This window comes from Bos grunniens, chromosome 13, assembly GCF_055505025.1.
Source record: "Bos grunniens cultivar Pamir isolate PY7600 chromosome 13, Bosgru_T2T1.0, whole genome shotgun sequence".
Taxonomy (NCBI): domain Eukaryota; kingdom Metazoa; phylum Chordata; class Mammalia; order Artiodactyla; family Bovidae; genus Bos; species Bos grunniens.
This window is the reverse complement of record NC_141177.1, coordinates 63,828,812-63,848,040: the sequence shown is the minus strand read 5'-3', so window position 1 is coordinate 63,848,040 and position 19,229 is coordinate 63,828,812. Positions and strand designations below refer to the sequence as shown.

At 41.9% G+C, this 19,229-nt stretch overlaps 1 protein-coding gene across 6 annotated transcripts in view; it reads left to right on the top strand.

Moving 5' to 3' along the window:
• The window catches only part of NRP1 (neuropilin 1), a 147,134-nt gene that overhangs the window by 94,576 nt on the left and 33,329 nt on the right, over positions 1-19,229 (top strand). For all 6 annotated transcript variants that reach the window (XM_086334588.1, XM_086334590.1, XM_086334587.1 and 3 more), the window contains 2 exons: positions 9,367-9,522; positions 13,278-13,422. In XM_086334588.1, the coding sequence (XP_086190714.1) occupies positions 9,367-9,522; positions 13,278-13,422 (301 nt within the window). The remainder of the gene's footprint in view (positions 1-9,366; positions 9,523-13,277; positions 13,423-19,229) is intronic.

The window sequence follows — 19,229 nt, the reverse complement described above, 5'->3', positions numbered from 1 at the left end:
ACCTACGATGTGTGAAGCTCCATTATTGGCCTTTAAGACACATCCGTGTGGACATGTACCCTGGCTCCATATATCCATTTATAGTTTGCCCAAAATGTTTTTAATAATAAAAAAAACAATAGTAAATGCTTTGTGTACATAATACCATCCTACTGAAGTTATGTGCAGAGGTCATAGATTCTGCTATTACGTTTTAAAGCAGTTGTCGTCCGGACCCCCCTTTATCCATTCCTCTGTTACTGCACCCTCTTTGTTTTGGTCGAGACAGATGTCAGAGGCCAGAGATCTGTTCACAGTCTGCTTGGTCTCACGAGACGTTGATGGACGCAGTCAACTGGATCCATTCCACTTAACCCATCAGTTTGCTCTTGCCTACCGACCCCAAGTGATTCCTACCCATTAAGCCTTCTACTAGGAGAATGCTTTCCTAGTTTTCATGAGTATTACAATTAACAATTGATGGATAAAGCCAAAAGTTATATCAGGAGAGCCTAAGCCAGCCTGTTCCTCCGTGTAGGAAATGCTTGCCAAATCTTTGCTGAGTGAACCTTCTAGCAAGAGCCCATGATATGAGTCCTATGAAACATTTGACTAGATCTGCATCATGTTTATACATATTTGAGGATGATTGCAACTTTTTTGAATTGCAGCATACTTAGTTTTCTTTCTTAAGACATTTCTGTTAAGCAGCTTTTGCTATATAGTTTGTAGGTTAAATTCTTAACCAAGTTTCTAGGGATTACATTTGTTTTGTTCTGAGTGCTTATCCTCTTTCCAGATCAAAGGATTAGGCTCAGGGTTTCCATTTAATGTAACTTACAAATAAGCACTCAAAAAATGTTAATTAAAAATATTAAGCCCTTGAATCTTTTACCGTCCAGCAGCAACTCCCAAGTATCTAAGTTGGAAGAGGGTACAATCTAAGAGTCGTCTTGACCAAGCTACTAAAAGTTTTCAAGGTCCCCATCTGAAAGTGAACTTGGTGCTGCAGTAAGGAATCTTCTTCACTTTAAGGAGGAACAGAGTTCTTGGGTTGGTGTTTGTCTAAAAAATATAAAACAATCTTTCCCAAAGTCTAGGCATTCAATCAGCCTTTCTCCTTAACTCTGCATAGCAGTTTCCAATTGTCTTTGATGCTGATCACTTGTATCCTTAAGGTCTGTATGAACAATGAGTTCATACGATCTCATTCTCACCGCCTTTGTTATCAACATATATACTGCCTCCTGACAACCAGATTTTGCAGACTTAGTGAGTAACTGAGGAATTCTAATGGAAGACTTGTCTGAGTTTTCTGAACCCAATTATGTCTGTTCTAGAGAGTATAGAAGGGGGAAAAGAACCCTCAGATTCTGCAAGGAGTGTGTGAAGACACACACCTCCCATATTTGTCTTAAATATGTGTCATCCGTGAAGCTGAGCATGTTCAGGCATGGGTGTCACAGTCCTGTGGCCTGCTCTCCTCAACATCTTTGAAATGCTGGCACTCTGAGGAGATGTGGACCTGCCTGGCTGTCCCCTCCCAGAGCAGCATCCTCCTGGTTTCCATGTGGGAGTGATTTGAGTAGCTGGGTTCTGGAAATGTCTCTAGTGGGGACCCTGGAGTATTAACCTGTCACATCGAGTCCCTTTCCTTTCCTCCTACCACGCCCCTTGTCAGTTCTAACAGCTACAGCAGCTCTTACTCTTCAAACAGAACCAGATGGAGCTCCAGTTCCAAGTACATACCAGAATTCAAATTTTCTTTTTTATGTATGTATTTCTTCTGTGTTTTGGCTGCATCACACGGCAGCTAAGGTCTTAGTTCCCTGACCAGGGATTGCACCCGTGCCCCCTGCAGTGGGAGAACAGTGTCTTAACCACTGGCCTGCCAGGGAAGTCGCCCCGAGTAGTTCTTTTTTAATTCATTGCTTCTGGTTTCTGCAAATATATATGAGAATGAAAGGATACGCCAGCGTACAGAGGCAGTGGAGCACCCAACAGCATGATCTCTTTTATCAGCCGAAGGAGATGGAGGTGAGCCCTTGTTTGGGGACTTCATTTCTCTTGCCCTTTCCTTGTTCTTTTGCGGTACGCACAGTAGTATCAGGGAAGCCAGCCTCTGGGCTGCATCGGAGCTGTGCAGCCTTATCTAGTGTTATTCTAGCTGGTTGACTCAAGTCTTTGGAGAGGAAACTCCATCTGTCCAATCCCTCGGGATTGTTTTCCTACCAACACTGGTTTTGTTGCAACCGGTAGTTTGTTTCCACCCAGCAAAATGCTTTCCTTTCTAGAAAAAAAAATTAATTCAAGCAATTAAGATGAGAAGAGAAAATTGGTGAGGTTCTTCCTGCATTACACTTTTCTTGCTCTTGGATATTGGTATTCTTTACCAGAATTTTAAAATGTTTTCTCATTATCTTTTGCGAAAAATGATCCATCACCACCGTCTTGTTTTTCAACAGCATAAGTGAGTCATTTGCAAAATTTTGCTTTCCAGTAGTCAAGGTAAATGTTCGATGGAGTCAAAGTAATCATAAATAGTTTTAGATTCTCCATAATAATGCAAAAATATTGAATTTGCAGAGAGCATAACTACAAGATTTTGTTTACTAAGAAATTCTAAATTAACTTTTGATAATTGTGATTTTGAAGATAGGAACTGAGGCAGAGCATGGGTGTGGTGGTGACAAGTACACGGGCCACCAATCTGATCGGGAGTGAGAGATTTATCTGGATCAGTTTCTAACATGTGTGTGACTCTGAACAAGGAACTCATGTACTTTGTTTCTCAGTTCCTTTGTCCACAAAACCTCTTCCTTGTATGATTGTTGAGAGCTGAAGAGATAATGTATCTAAGTTTAACCCTTAATAAGATGCCTGATAGGCTTCCCCAGTGGCTCAGCAGTAAAGAAACCGCCTGCAATGCAGAAGACGCAGGAGACCCGGGTTGGGAAGATCCCCTGAAGGAGGGCATGGCAACCCACTGCAGTATTCTTGCCTGGAGAATCCATGGACAGAAGAGCCTGGTAGGCTACAATCCATGCGGTTGCAAAGAGTCAAACATGACTGAAGCAACTGAGGACGGAGGACAAAGACGCCTGACACAGAAGAGTTACCCTATAAATTTTCCATTAATAATGGTAATTTTAGTCATCAGGTTTTTTTTTTTCCTATGTAACACGGTAATCATGAAAAAATACATAAAGAGAGAATCATGTCACCAACTGTAAAATGATTGTATGCCTATTCATAACTGTAAAAAGTCCAAGGTCCCAAGTCAAGGAATGCAGTGATCAGGTGCTGTGAATTAAGCTCCAAGATCCTGGAACAGCACCCATGTTCAGATGCTCAGGCATTATCAGAAAGCATATGTGTTATCTGAGGAAATGAGACAATTGCTTAAAAATATTTTCTTTAGCTTGTAGTGTCTAGTGATGAATTAAACAGCTCTTTGAGTCATCGGAGATGCTCTAAAAAGAACCCAACATACTCCACCTCCCCCCATCAAAAAAAGTATTTTTCCTGTTTTTAATCAGACTTCCATTCTTTGTCTTTTATTTTTTCAGGCTCTCGTACAGACCTGTCTTGGGAATGTTAAACACCGGGAAACACTCCCTTGCCAATGCTCGCTCAAGGGACAGTATTTTATTGAGCAAGACAGATTTTCATTTTAGAAATGAGGCTTTCCACATTCTGATGTTACGCGTAGCTGGTTATGTATTATTGTAGGAAGCAACGATATTTGTTGCATGGCTGGGAGGCTGCATGCTGGTGTTTGACCAGCAGTTTGCAGAGGTTTGCACAATGATTTACTACATGATGCTAAAAATGTGCCCTCTGTCCTCAAGTGATTCCCGGTAAAATGTGTCTCTCTCCTGACTTCTTTTTATCTGGGGAATGTGTTTCCTGTCATTACTAAGACAATGCTATGGCCATAAAGTGCATGTGGGTTAATACCTGCAGACATCTTACAAGGAAGAGGGCGTTAGGGTGGGGAGTTCATCCACAGGAGCTGTAGGACACCATCCCCCGCCCCCGGAAGGGGATGAGGATGGCTGTTTTCTTTTACTAATTCACTTCTCCCCACCCTGAATAAAAGGGGGGCTTTCCTCCACTGTGTCTAGCTGTGTCTTCTCTTTGCGTGGGGAGCACAGTGAAAAGAAGATGTGGGTGTAGACATTCTCCCAGCAGTGTTAGACTTTTATATTTATATTGGAAACAGGATGTCATACTGGGTCACTTCTGCTAATGGTGATAAGCTAACTCAAAGAGTGGCCACTCGAACTCCAAAGGAGTTTGGGAAACTTCTGTCAAATCGCCTACAGACCATCAGATAAATACCAGATGTTTATGTTTGTCTCACACACACACATGGAGTGAGACTTTCCACGATTCTAGTGAAGGCATTTGATGTGCAGCTCTGGCTACACACCCCATCATCACATCCCCTCAACATCACCCTTCATGTTAAATAGAAGTACATCAGACTCGGATATGAAATCACACCCATCTTCCAACTAAAAATAAAGCAGCTGTGAAACAGTGGCATTCTTTTTAAAATAAGAAAACGGTGATGGGAACAGGGCTGATTGGATTTAGGGAAAGCAGGTTAATTATGGTTATTATGTGTCTAAATTTTTACGGAAAGAAAGGAAATATTGTTCAGGACGATGAACCCTCCAAAACACAGAGGGTTGCCATTGTATAGAACTTCTGGGGGTTGTATCTTTGTCTTTTCAGCTGCCTATCTTGGGTCGCCAATCTTGTCTGTTAGACTGTGAGGTTGGGGCGAGCTCATCAGAATCCAGAAAGCTAACCCACCAAGAGGATGGCCAGATTTTGAGTAGTAGTCATGACAACTGCTTCTTTTGGCTTCCAAATGAGCAGAGAGCAATCTCTTTAGAGATCCACCCATTTATTGACAAATAATATCTATAGGGATGAGAAAGAAACATGCTAGGTTGTTTAGTGATGTTATTTCATTCATTCATTTCCTTCCCTTTGCCTCTGCCCTTCCCATTCCTCCTTTTCTCTAGAATATTCTCTCCCTTTTTTGTCCCCTTGTAAGTTCCTACCATTCATCCTTCAATAGGTGTCTTAGACATGGAAGTCAACTGTGAGATGTCTCCAACTCCCTAGCTCCCTTCCTCCATGCACTGGCCCATCCTGTAATCTTGTTTGTGTCTCCCATTCTTATTTCTCTTTGTATCTTCATCATTTAATACAGAACTTAGTGGAAAGTTGATACTAAGTGTTCACTGGGTAAATATCAATCAAGGGGAGTAGAAATGTTCACAGGCAGCATACTGATTAAACAGATGATGTTACAACCAGTGGCATTGTTAGAACCAATACCATGAAGCCATTGAAACTGATGGTATAGAAAAATATTTTTAATGTGGAAAATATCCATAAAACTAAAGAAAAACATAGAGGTAATATGACCTTGTATTGGGATGACCAAAAAGTTTTTTCGGGTTAAAAACCTGAACAAATGTTTTGATCAACCCAATAATAACAAAACATATACACAACAGTCACATATATTTTGCATAAGGAAAAAAAAACTCTGGAAGACTACTTTCAGTGGTTATTTCCTATTGGTGGTCTTATGGAGATTGCAGTTTCTTCTTTAGTCTCTTCTGTATCTTAGGAATTTTTAATAGACATCTATCACTTTTCTAGATAGAAAAACAGATACTCCTTGTAAGAAATCTTAAAGGTCTGGATGAAAGTATAGGAAAAACACAATATATTGACTTGAGAGATGGAGAACTGAGCTTTGCACTAAACATCCTGAGGTTCAGTTCAGTTCAGTTCAGTCGCTCAGTCGTGTCCGACTCTTTGTGACCCCATGAATCGCAGCACGCCAGGCCTCCCTGTCCATCACCAACTCCCGGAGTTCACTCAGACTCACGTCCATCGAGTCCGTGATGCCATCCAGCCATCTCATCCTCTGTCGTCCCCTTCTCCTCCTGCCCCCAATCCCTCCCAGCATCAGAGTCTTTTCCAATGAGTCAACTCTTCGCATGAGGTGGCCAAAGTACTCGAGTTTCAGCCTTAGCATCATTCCTTCCAAAGAAATCCCAGGGCTGATCTCCTTCAGAATGGACTGGTTGGATCTCCTTGCAGTCCAAGGGACTCTCAAGAGTCTCCAACACCATAGTTCAAAAGCATCAATTCTGACTTATTCTGCCTACCAGGCCAAAAAGAGGAAACAATCATGTCAAAGAAAAGAGGAAATGTCCTTTTAAGTCAAGAAAACTTTATATGTGAGGGTGCAAAGGCAGAGAAGGCATATCTTTTGGAAGAATAAATACTTGATGTGGCTGAAAGATACATTGAAGGGAGGTGGATGTAGCAGGTGAGACTGAAAAGGTAAATCTCAAACTTCCCTGGTGGTCTAATGGTTAAGATGCCATGCTTCCAATGCAGAGGGTGCAGGTTCGATCCCTGGTCAGGGAACTACCATCACACATGCTGTGCAGCACAGCCGTAAGAAATAAAAAGGTAGATCACAGCAACCTCATGATTAGCAGAGATGGTTTCGACCCTGAGAAAGGTAGGCAAGAGTACTATGAAGTGGGTTGCCATTTCCTTCTCCAGGGGAACTTCCCTACCTGGGGATCGAACCCAGGTCTCCTGCATTGCATGCAGATGCTTTACCCTTTGAGCCACTAGGGAAGCCCATAAATAAAAAGGTACATCAAAGCAACGTCATGATTAGCAAAGATAGCTTCAACACTAAAAAAGGTGTAAATACCCAGTAAGTCCTTCTGGGTCTCCCTACAGATACCTGCAGAGTGAGCAGTGGAGCTTCTGAGGCTGATAGTTATCTATCTCCTCCCAAACTCTCAGGCACTGAGAGTTGCTTTTAGCGCAGTCCACAAAGGTCCCCGGGGAAAAAGAATTTACCAGAAGCTCATGGTGTTGCAAGTGAGAGTTTCCAGTACTGGGCTGTGTCTTGTTAAGAGTTCTGGGTACCATTCAGTTTTATTTGCAATGGTTCAAGTCCCAGCTATAATTATTTGGTTGTCATTCATTCTTTCTAAACCCAGTGGCAGTAATGTTAGAAAGAAAAATTAAATGAAATTTCAAGTATCCCAGTGCAGTAAGTAAGAGAATCTGCAGAGATTGAAAGCATAGCAGGAAACCTCATGCAATTACAATGGGAGGTTGTGAATGCATTTCATTGCTGTTAAGAAAAGAACATATCTTTTCTTCTTTATGAGTGATTCATGCACATGCTTTGGGGCCTTTTGATTTGGGACTTTGGACATTTCTTACATTGGGCATCGGGTTAATTCCAGTCAATAGATCCTTCCTTTAAAGTTGGTTGTTTCTAGTGCTAGGATTCTTCTAGTTGACCACCAGTTAACTTCTTATCTTATCCCAAGAACAAAATTTTAAAAATAGGAAAAGGACAACCAGAGCGTGAAGTTCTAGAGCTCTTCCTAATCAGCCTAAGCTGCATGTGCACTCTCGGGAAGTTAATCATTTCCAAACCGAAGACCCATCTGTAGGTTTGATTGAGTTTATTTGCACAGCTCTGCTTCGCGGTCCCTTGAAAGTCAAGGTTTTAAGGGCTCTTCAGGTTGAAGTGGATTGGGTATTGGGCATGAGGGCGTGACTCAGTGGACCGTTAGTAAAGCCTTAAGTGTTCTGAGAGCATTTGAGAACAGTTGAAATTGTTCAGTGCATCTATGTCTAGAGTAGCCATTAACTTTCAAGTTGCAGCATTAAGAAATCAGTGAGTTTTTGCAGCAACCTAAGATCATCTGATTATTTGTTCAGAACAGAGTTAGATTTAGGGTTGCCAGATCACATTCAGAAAAGAACACCCAGTAAAACTTGAACTTCAAGTAAGCAATGAACCTGTTGTTAGAATGTCCCAAATACTGCGTGGGATGTATTTATTTTAAAAATATTTGCTATTCATCTGAAATTCAGATTTCACTGAATATTTTGTATTTTTATTGGCTAAATCTGGTAAACGGGGGCTGCCTCCCATTTTTGAAATGTGTACACAAATTCATACAAAGTGTTAGAGTTAAAAAATGCAAATTTCAGTTAGCAAGTTTAGGCACTTAATAAAAATATGTTGGATAAGTACTTATTTGTTAAATTAAGATTTAGACCATATCTACCATTATCATCTTAAAAATATGTATTTCTAGTAAAGGCTTGCTCCTTTTTTCTTTTAAACCTGGTAAAAGCATTTTGAGCCTGCACTTTACATCTTTAAAATCAGGATAATGAAATAAAGATTGTTTTACACTGAATAGTATCCCCTTCCTTTTTAGATGAAATCTCCTATTGTTGAATTATGTGTGTCCAAGTTGGTTTCTCTGTGGAGGGGCTGTTGCTGTATTTGGTCTTGGTTCAGTTTTGAAGGTATTGGCAACATGTTGATTTTACTGCTCCAAAGGCCTTCAGGAAAAAGCAATTTGGGGAAGACAATAGCCATTCTTTAGGAGACAGGTTGTGCATAAAATGGAAATTGTTAAGGTGTTTATGGCCATGGGCACTGGAGGGTTAATTGAAATATTGTTTCCTTAGATTTGGGTTGTCATGTAGCAACTGGAAAGCCGGATGCGGAAGTTGCATTTGGGGAAGGAGGTGGGCTTAGGGTTTGGGGGGAGTTGTTTTTGTTTTTGTCACCATTTTCGGGGGAAACAGCCTCTTACTACTGAATATACTGTTGAAATATCTTGTTACTGTTAATCAGTCGTAACATGCAATTACTTTTTGTGAACATTATGAAATATTTTGCCAAATATTTGTGCTTCGTTTCTTTAAATCTCTGTATTATACAGAAATACAATCTGGCCATTCCAGATTACAAATCTATGGCCCGTTTCCCAAAGCACAGCACGCACAAGGGTTTTCAGAGTCAGGATGGTTCCAGTCCACATCCTATTTAGAAGGAGGGAGGTTGCTGCAGAGCAATGGGAAATGGGACCATGTGAGACTCAAGTTCTAGTCCAGGTTTCTCCATAACCAGGAGGGGAGCTTATCTTGTTTGTCTTGGTTTTCTGTTTGTAAAATGACATTTATTAATGTACTGTTTAGAAAGTGTCATTAATCTCTTAGAAAATACAGTGATAGGATATTGGTCCTGGTTTTCTCTTTTGTTCCAAGGATCAAGCAATCTTGGTTGCTGGTTGCAAGGATGAGAAAGTTCTCTTCCCCCTGGCGGTTGCCAGCTAGGGCAGTGGCTGTCTTACCATATCAGAGGCTTTCTTGGGGCTGTTGATACCGATGGAACTAGAGTCTATTGACCCCAGATGGAGGAAGACTACACCGTGGTCCCCGCAGGAAAAGATGCTCCACATTACAGAGGTATCAGGATGGGCAACTGATCAAGCTTGTATTGTCTTGTAGGTAGACCTGGGCCTTCTGCGCTTTGTCACAGCTGTCGGGACACAGGGAGCCATTTCAAAGGAAACCAGGAAGAAATACTACGTCAAAACTTACAGAATAGACATTAGCTCCAACGGGGAAGACTGGATCACCATTAAAGAAGGAAATAAACCTGTTGTAAGTTTGCCTGCCTCCTCCTCCACTAATTCAGTCTTTGAAATGGATGATCAATTTTTACTTGTTTGTTTGGGAGCTTGCTGTCTGGCCTGGCTTATTTTTGAATTGATTTAAAATGAAAAGTGCAATTAGAAGTTTAAATCTGACCAAGGGGTCTCATGTTCCCAGATCCAGAAGCCAAAAGGAAATTATACGGATGTTTCCAAGAAAAGTCAATACCAGCCAAATTAAGTCAGACTCAAGAATCGCTTTAAACCTCCCACCGGGACATGGACTATGCGTAGGATAAACACGGTCCCCTTAGAACCCTTGGAGTTGTTTTGTTTTGTCTTTCTCCCCGTGTTTCCTCATTCTCTTTCATAGATTAATTCTTTCTTCCTCTCTGTAATGGGCTGGTTTTAGAAGACTCCTTTTCATCTACCCTCTGCGCCTCACAAACTAATTTACAAGTGTGTTTGGCTGCTTCTGTGCAAATGAACAGAACTAAAGGTGTTCTCTCAGATCCCACGAACGACACACCACCTCCTCACTGCTTTTTGTTGAGGAGGCCACACCATGCCCTGTCCCCCGGGCGCTCTGTCCTCAATTATTTGGAGCTGAGATGTTTTTCTCAGCCTGCTGTTTATTTGAAGTTACGCTTGCTCTGAATTACTAATCAAGAGATTACTGAGAGCTCGTGCTTGCCATTTCCCCAAAATTAAAAGCTTGCCCTGGAGGCTGAGTGAAACATGCAGAATTGATGAGAATGGGAGCAAAGATCCAGGTAATTTGGAGTTCTGGGTTCCAGAAGAGACCAATTAACATGTCCTTGTCTCTCTTTGGAACATGTATGGGCTTAAATGTCTCCTTCTGGGTCTGGAACTGAGAAAGGCCTCCTTGGTGTGAAGTGAGAGGGCTATTAATACCTTTTGAGGGACTCCCCTGGTGGTCCACTGGTTAAGACTCTGAGCTTCCAATGCAGAGGGCACAGGTTCAATCCCTGGTTGGGGAAATAAGATCCCACATGCCCAAAAAAAAGAAAGAAAAAACTACCCTCTGACTAGCTGCAAAGCTGCCACTCTCACTTAGGGCAGGCAGGAAGGCCGCAGCCATAGAGATGCAGCCGTCTGTGGGAGGAAAGTTCTGTGGAGCGGCCAGCTCAAGGCCACTGTCCTGCCCTAGAGGACATGGAGCGGATCCTGCATCTTGGGAAAAAATCCCTCACAGTCACTATTGGTGCAGACCCACCAAGTAAATTCTGACCCTGAGTGTCATGGCTTGTTTTTGTTTTGGAGTCATTTTTTTGAAGGCCTGCTTTAGTTTCAAACAAATGAAAAAGCACTAATGCCAAGGACACACTGACAACAGAAGAACCGGAGAGAGTGGGGAGGGCTGACTCAGCTCTCAGGCCGCCTCTTTAATCCGTGAGCGTTCTTTATCCAAGACCCCTCCTCAGCGTGGCCCACAGTTGTCCACATGTGGGTGTGGAGAGCACACTGGGGCTGTGGAGGTGTCTGACGTGGACACAGCTCACAATCAGTGTCACCTTGGCACACTGAGGGGCTCTAGAATAGGAGGCAGAAAGAACAAAAGGTCGGGAAAGACTGGGTGTGTGTGTGAGCCCTCTCACTGAACCTGAATGAAATCCCCTCGTCTACCCGGAGTCCAGCTCTTGTTGCCTTGCTCTGTACTTTGGGGTCTTTCGGCATGCCCCTTCCCTCCTTTCCTTGGGGAGAGCTGGCCATATGCACCTCAGCAGCAGTGGCCTTTGACCACAGACGCAGCAGCCTTTTTCTGTTGGTGGCCTGTGTGTTCTCACCTGGTTTTCAGGAAACATAAAACGTCCTCAGGGTAAGCCAGCCTGTGGTCCCTCCCTGAAGTGGACCCCCCTGGCCCTTGAAACACTCGCTTGGGAAACTCTGCCCCTTCAGGCAGGTCCCCGTTATTCAGCAGGACACAAAAATGCATTCACATAGATTGCTGCCCAGAGAGATTTGCTGAAGTAGGACAGAAATCTGAAGGCCATCACAGGGTTTCCCTGGTAGTCCAGTGGTTAAGAATCCACCTTCCGATGCAGGAGACATGGGTTCAATCCCTGATCGGGGAACTAAGATCCCACGTGCCACAGAGCAACTAAGCCCAGGCACCACAACTACTGAGCCCACACACTGCAGTTACTGACGCCCGTGGGCCCCAGAGCCGGTGCTCCAAAACAGGAGAAGCCACTGCCAGGAGTAGCCTGTGAGCGACAACTAGAGAAAAGCCCACGCAGCAACGAAGACCCAGCACAGCCAGAAGTACTAAGTAAATACATATTCGTTTAAAACAGCAAACAAATAAAGGCCATCACAGGCTGGGATAAATTCCGATACTACATCGTCTCCAGAGAGGGATCCGGCTAACGTCCGACTTAGTAAAAATGCTTGACCGCCTCCCATGGAGCAGGGCTCTTAGGCTAAATGCAATAAGAACTTCTGTCCGACCCATAAGCTCCTTCTCCCCGGGGATGGTGGTCCTCCTCTGCAGACTCGCCAGGGAGTCTCTATGCCTCTGATGGCCCCCATGGTGCTCTAGCTACACAAGGCCTGTGTCTGAGACACGGTACTTTTTACACAGCTGTCTCCACTGTAAGCTAGGGTAAAATCCAGGGATGAGGAGGCTTTCAGTCCCACCTGAGACAAGTCGAGTGGCAGAGGGTTCCACGTGGCAGACAGCCCCCTGCTCCTCGGAGATGTCACCAGAGGACACTGCGTGGCATCATGCCCAGGCCGAGCGGCCCCCACGGATACTTGTGGGAAACCAGTTCGTGACTGGCAGTAATTACACCGCAGCTACATGCCTCATCTTTCTTAGAAGAAAATGACTCATTTTTAAAACAAGAAACAGAAGCCCTGGGAAAACTGATTCTCCATTACATATGATGTATAATTCAGTTTTGATCTTGACCACCGACGCATACTTTTACCAACAACCGCCCCCCCAACCAAAAAAAAAAATTAGAGTCATTCATTCACGTCAGATATAAGATCTTCCATCAAGAAATGGAGTTCAAAGGGAGGAAGCTCCTTGACCTAGGGCTGAACATAACCTAGAATTTTCAAATAGCCAGATCCTACATTGAACTCAAAAATCACTCCTTTGGGAAATTCCTGGGAAAGTAAAACAGTGAAAGTTCCCATGAAATGTCCACCGTATTCTGTACGTTCTTTTGATAATGTTAATCATTTTCCCACTTTTTTAGATAATTGCACATATTCTTTAACAAATGCTATCTTTATAATAATACTTTTAGAGGCTCTATCCTCTCAGAAAAATTGACTAGGACAACATTCTATATGGTTTCCCTGGTGGCTCAGCGGTAAAGAATCCACCTGCAATGCAGTAGATGTGGGTTCAATCTCTGAGTCAGGAAGATCCCCTGGAGAAGAAAATGGCTACCCATCCCAGTATTCTTGCCTGGGAAATCCCAATGAACAGGGGAGCCTGGTGGGCTATAGTCCGTGGGTTTGCAAAGAGTAGGACACAACTGGCAATAAAAAACAAAAATCCTCTCGGAAAACTGAATAGATGATTAGGACAACATTCTATCTTAGACATGGTTCTTATCTGATAGCCATCATTTGGAAAAATAACATGACAAGTTATTAACACCACCTCAACCATGGTAAACAATGAAGAGATTGTAAACAATTTGATAAGCACTTGTGAAAATATTTTTGCATTTGTTTTTAATCTGAAATGTCTGTTATTAAAGGGCCTTTTCTTCTTCCATCTAGATCTTTCATGGAAACACCAACCCCACAGATGTAGTGATTGGAGTTTTTCCCAAACCCCTGATCACTCGATTTGTCCGAATCAAACCTGTGACCTGGGAAACTGGCATCTCTATGAGATTTGAAGTCTATGGCTGCAAGATAACAGGTAAGATGGAAGATCACCTGGTTTTTATGTATGTCAACGTTTAAATATAAGGAGAGTAACTTGATATAAATGGGGTTGGTCATTTTCATTTGATAATTAAGAGCATATGCTTTGGATTTAGACAAAAGTGAGTTCAGATCCTACTGTACTACTTACTCACTGGCTTATTACTTTGAAAGGCAGTTTACTACCTTTCAAAGCCTTAGTCATCTCACCTGGAAAACAGGCATCATGGTGTACTCCACTCAGGGTTGTTGTGATCATGAATTAGCTCGTGAATACGAAGTGCTTACACAGGCTGGCATGTGGAAGGTATTTACAAGTGGTGTCTTTCCACTAGGCAGGTTCCAGGAAGACAAATACCTTCCCTTTCATCCTCCATCTCCTGGTTATTCCATACTGACTACTACTTAGTAGGTTTACAATATATAACTGTTGCTTGAAATGTTCTTCACCTGCTTTGTCTTTTTTTTAATTGGAGTATAATTGCTTTACGGTGTTGTATTAGTTTCTGCTACAACAAAGTTAATCAGCTAGATGTATGCATATATCCCGTCCCACCCTGTAGGCCATCACAGAGCACGGAGCTGAGCTCCCTGTACTGTACAGCAGCTTCCCACTAGCTATCTGTTTTACACGTGGTAGTGTATGCATGTCTTTTAAATCTTGAAGCCTAGAGGTGACCTCATTAGCGACAGCTCAGGAGGAGTTTAATTTGCGGAGTTAATTTATTCTCCTTTTACTCACTAACTGCCCTGACAAAGTTCTCTTAGGTTTTGGCTCAATACATGTCTATCTTTCATTGAATGCATATACTAACATCAATATTAGAAATCGATTTGTCAATATTTCTTGTTTTGGAGTTTGTTTCTTCTGACGTTAATAGGACTTTAAGAGTCTCTTTTAAATTTGGACCAAGTAGGTGGATTATATCCACTTGAGAGTTGAAGATGAGGTACTGGGCGATTAAGTGGCTAAAAAGGTAGGCAGGTCAGGCCAGAGCAGGAAGTAGAAGAAGGATCCAGTTAGTCTCACTGTGTGTCTATGGCAACCAGTTACTGCTCTTACTCGTCCTGTACATCTACTCTGTCTTCTGAAGTAAATAGCACATGACTAAGTGACTTAGCACAGCACAGATGTCTGAAATACCATGTTTTAATATTTTCACATTTGATTTGCTCTGTTTTATCATTATTTTAAGTAGCTCTTTTTTTTTCAAATTACATACTGCAACCCTCTTAATCATGACCCCTAATATATTTTGGATACTTTTTCTCTAATAAGACAACTCAACCTCCAAATAACTGATCAAGGCAGGTTTTTAGAGAGGCCAGCCTTCATAACGATGGTCACACAAAGAGAAGGTGTATAGACATACCCAAGCTTCACTCTGGGCTGTCCACTTAGTGACTGAATGACCAAGGACAAGACTCATGGTCCCTCTGATCTCCATCTTCTGGTCACTAAGAGTAACTTGATTCAGCTGTAATAAGGTTAAGTGAAAGGATGCTTATAACACTTGGTTTAGAGTAAGCGCTCACTGAACAGTACCTGGTATATTAAATGGTGCATGGTGCTCAATCAGTTGAACCTGCAACAGGCCCCAGCAAACAGAACCTCTAATGAGACAATGATATCAGTGTTTGCTCAGTGTTACCAGAGGAGATAATTTTCATCTTTTAGAGATCATGGTCCCCTCAGTGGAGACTGATAGAAAAAAGCACAAGACTGCAGGGTTCCTGTGGGTCTGGAAGCTCCATGAAAGCAGGGGTCATGTTTGTCTTCTTTTCCATTGTATCCTGTGTGCCTGGAACATAATATGCTGGACATACTTATTTTTTTTACGAGTGAATGAGCAAATTAATGAATTGCAGCTTTATCCATGTTTTCCTACAAACAAGTGACTGGATTGCAAAATTTGACCCTCTCCTCTAGAGCAGGCAAGCCCCAACTCAATCAGGATTTAAAAAAAAAAAACAAAAAAACATTGAATTAAAAGTTATTCATTTTGATATTTGGCAAAACTAATACAATTATGTAAAGTTTAAAAATAAAATAAAATTTAAAAAAAAATTAAAAAAAAATAAAAGTTACCATGAGAATACAGCACTTGAAAGTCTCCAGAGCTCCCAAGGTCTAACCCAGTTTTTCTGTTCAGAAATTATTTGCTAGAAACATAGCAATCCTGTAATAACCAGAGTGTACAACAATGGGTCACCATATAGAGAGATAAGGAGAACAGAATTGGAGCAAGTCATCCTGCTTTGTAGGTGATTGACAGAGGAGCATTTGCATTATTTGGACAAGGCAGGCTTCATCATTTTGAAAGAGAAACTGGTGAAGATGCCCTTGCTGTCTAAGAACACACTGCAGACCATGTGGGCTTTTTCGTTTACCAGAAGTTAATGAACTGGGGCTTCTGCACAGGTCGGTGTGTGCCTGTGTTGAGCAGAGTTTGCAAGGATGATCTTGAGCCCTTCAACATCCATAGGTACCTTCTGAGTCATCAGGGAAGATTAAATTATGCTTATTCAGGTTCACCCATCAAATGCAGTCATTGTCTTCTCATTCCTTGAAAACCAGTTAACTAAGTATTTGATTTACCAGTATTTCTGTTTTCCCTTTAAGTCTCGGTTCAGAGATTTTATTGTAAAATAATATCAGTGAAGATAACCACTTCCAGAGGGGAAAGGAGGTGTGGGTGTGTGAAATAGGTGAAGAGAATTAAGTTTACAGACTTCCAGATAAGGCCACAGGGATGTACTGCACAGGATAAGGAGTATGGTCAATAATATTGTAAAAACGTTGTATGGGGACAGATGGTTACTAGACTTAGAGTGGTAATCATCTTGTAATATATGCAAATATCAACTCACTGTGGAGTATACCTGAAACTAATGTAATGTACATCAATTGTGTTTCAATTCAAAAAAAAAAAGAACCACCTAATTCCCCATCACAGAATTCACTTCTCCCTCCCATCTAGGATTGGTTTTATGTTTTTTAAACAAGGTTGCCAAGTGAAATGCAGAATGTCCAGTTCAATTTAATGCAGATAAATGACAAAGAATTTTTTAGTGTAAGTATTTTCCGCATTCAGTATTTGGGACAAACGCTTCCAAGTGGAAGCTCAGCCATAACGAATCCACCTGCAATGCTGGAGATGTGAGTTCAATCCCTGGGTCGTGAAGATCCCCTGGAGAAGGAAATGGCAACCCACTCCAGTATTCTTGCCTGGAAAATCTCATGGATAGAGGAGCCTGGCGGGCTACAGTCCACGGGGTCTCAAGAGTTTGGAACAACTTAGCGGCTAAACCACCACCACCACCATACTGAAAAATTATTTGTTGTCATTTGAAATTTGAATTTAGTTTGGTACCCTGGGTTTCTGGTGTTGCTGTTTTAGATTATTTGTTCGCTAAATCCAGCAACACTGTTTCCAAAGGATGTGAGCTGGAGCCAGGGCACATTGAACCAGCCTGCTGTGGATGAACAGAGCTAGAACCTAGCATCTCCTTCAAACCTTGAATTGTTAGTGGAATCTTTCTCCTAACCGTGGTTAAAAGTGAGTCACTGGTTTTGAGTCAAAGGCAGGTCAGGGTGCCTCTTCCTTGATCTTGGACGAGGCCATCTGACTGCAGGACAGCTGCGTTGGCCGATGCAGGCTGGCCTCAGGAGGCTTGTGGATGCAAGGACCGTGCCCCTGCAACTGTGCATTAAAGAAGGGACATTCATCTGGTAGAGCTTCTTCTCTCCTTACAGTATTCAAGTTAATTTTGCTTTTCTCTGAAGAGTAACATCTGGTACGGATTACCAGCTACACATTTTCTTCACAAAAGTCAGTTTTGAGTCAGACAGGTGTGACCACAGTGACCAAAAATGCAACTTCTATTTTTAACACTATAATTTCATAGACCCTCAGTAAAATCGCTTTTGTCAATCTTTTCATAATCCCCATTGAATTTATTCTTGGTTTCCAGACCCCAGCCTGAAGCAAATACTGCGGCTGAATTACAGGAAAGGGTGCTTGGGGAGAATGGCAGCTGCCTTTTATTGTGTTAATAAGCTGATTCATTCAACAAATATTTGTGGAGCAAATACCACGGATAAAGCAGGGCACAAGGACTCATAGAAAAGTTTTTAATATGACTTGGTTCACAGTCTCAAAGAACTTAAAATCTGGGGAGGCAGGTAGCAAGCAAGCAACCCAAGGAACTGAACATGGTCAACATATCTGAGACATGCAGGTGGAGAGCTAGAGACCCAGAAAAGGAAAACCACGTCTAGTTGGAGAGATCAGAAAAATTGGATATTTAATATAAAATTTGAAAACAGATCAAAATTTTAAGATAATGGGAAGGGCAAAATGATGGGAGATTGTTTAGTGGAGGGGATAGAATGAGAGGAAGCCTCCAAGTACCACTACACAGAGGTGAGGGAGTTCTCCTTCATTGAGGAGGGGCTTGCAAGGCCATGGTACCAAAAACCTGGCACACGAGGTTGAAAGTAGGTGCATAATTCCTAGATGAGCAGGCACTGACTTTTTAAGTAAAGAAATGACATGATCTGAACTGTAGAACTCAGGTGGTAAGCATCTGATTCAGAAGATGTCTGAATTAGAAAGTGTCTAATTCATTCTCAAGGGTCAGCTGATAACAGAGAAGGCTTAATTGCATTAGACACATACCTCTCATTTACAATGGTTACATTTTCAGCTGAATTTTGATTTATGCAGAACGGGGTTGTTAAAAAGAAGAATAAGTTCTTTTTCCTGGCATGTCTTGGATGGAGATGTACAATTTTGAAAAGAGAATAACTGAAGTGTTTAACATTTTGTTATGAAGCCACCAATCAATTAATCAGTGATTGATACTCCCCTTCTGCTCAGAAGCTCCTTGGTCTACTGTAGAAGTTTAGCAAGATCTACGATGCTGTTCATGGTCTTGGAGGAATTTACAATCTGATTATGGACATGATTCCCAATCTTAAAACATGGAGAGAATAACTTAATACTAAGCTCTGTGCTGCTTTCTGTACATGTAGGCACATTTCTGAGAAGGCAGAGTTCAGGATGAGAAGTTTTTAGGAACAGTCGTAAGCTGGATTTGAATGTTTGGGCAGAACTTACTTCTGTCCACAGGAGGATAAGGGGGCAGCAGGAACATTTTGAACAAAGGCAATGATGAGAGTTATCTCTATGGTATATGGGAAGAAAATAGATTCCTGTCAGTAATAGGAAATAAAATTAGATAAATAGAATGAAGCCAAAATGAGGGTGTTGAAAGCCAGAGAGAGACTGTTTTATAGCATACCATAAATAATGGAAAGCCAGGGAGATTTTTCAAAGATCTTTCTCATTATTGTGGTCAAATATACATAGTTTACCATTCTAACCATGTTTAAGTCTACAATTTAATTGCCTTCAAGAGTCACATTAGTGTGCAGCCATCACCACAATCCACCTTCAGAACGTTTTCATTATTGCAAACAAACTCTGTACCCCTGAAACTGTGTACCCTTGGAACACTAACTCTCCATTCCCTCCTGCCCCCAGCTTCCAGCAACCACCATTCTACTTTCTGTCTTTATGGAGTTGACTCTTCCAGGCACCTCATTTCAGGAGAGTCATGCAATATCTGTCCTTTGGTTTATTTTCCTTAGCAATGCAAGATTCTTGAGCATGAGAATGACACTGCAAAAACAAAGTTATGAAAAGTGACGTGGGTGTTGTTGACTCAAAACTGGGGTTTGAGAGGGCAGTCTGGAGATCATTCAGCATGTCCGCCTGAGTCCTTAGATCCAGATGA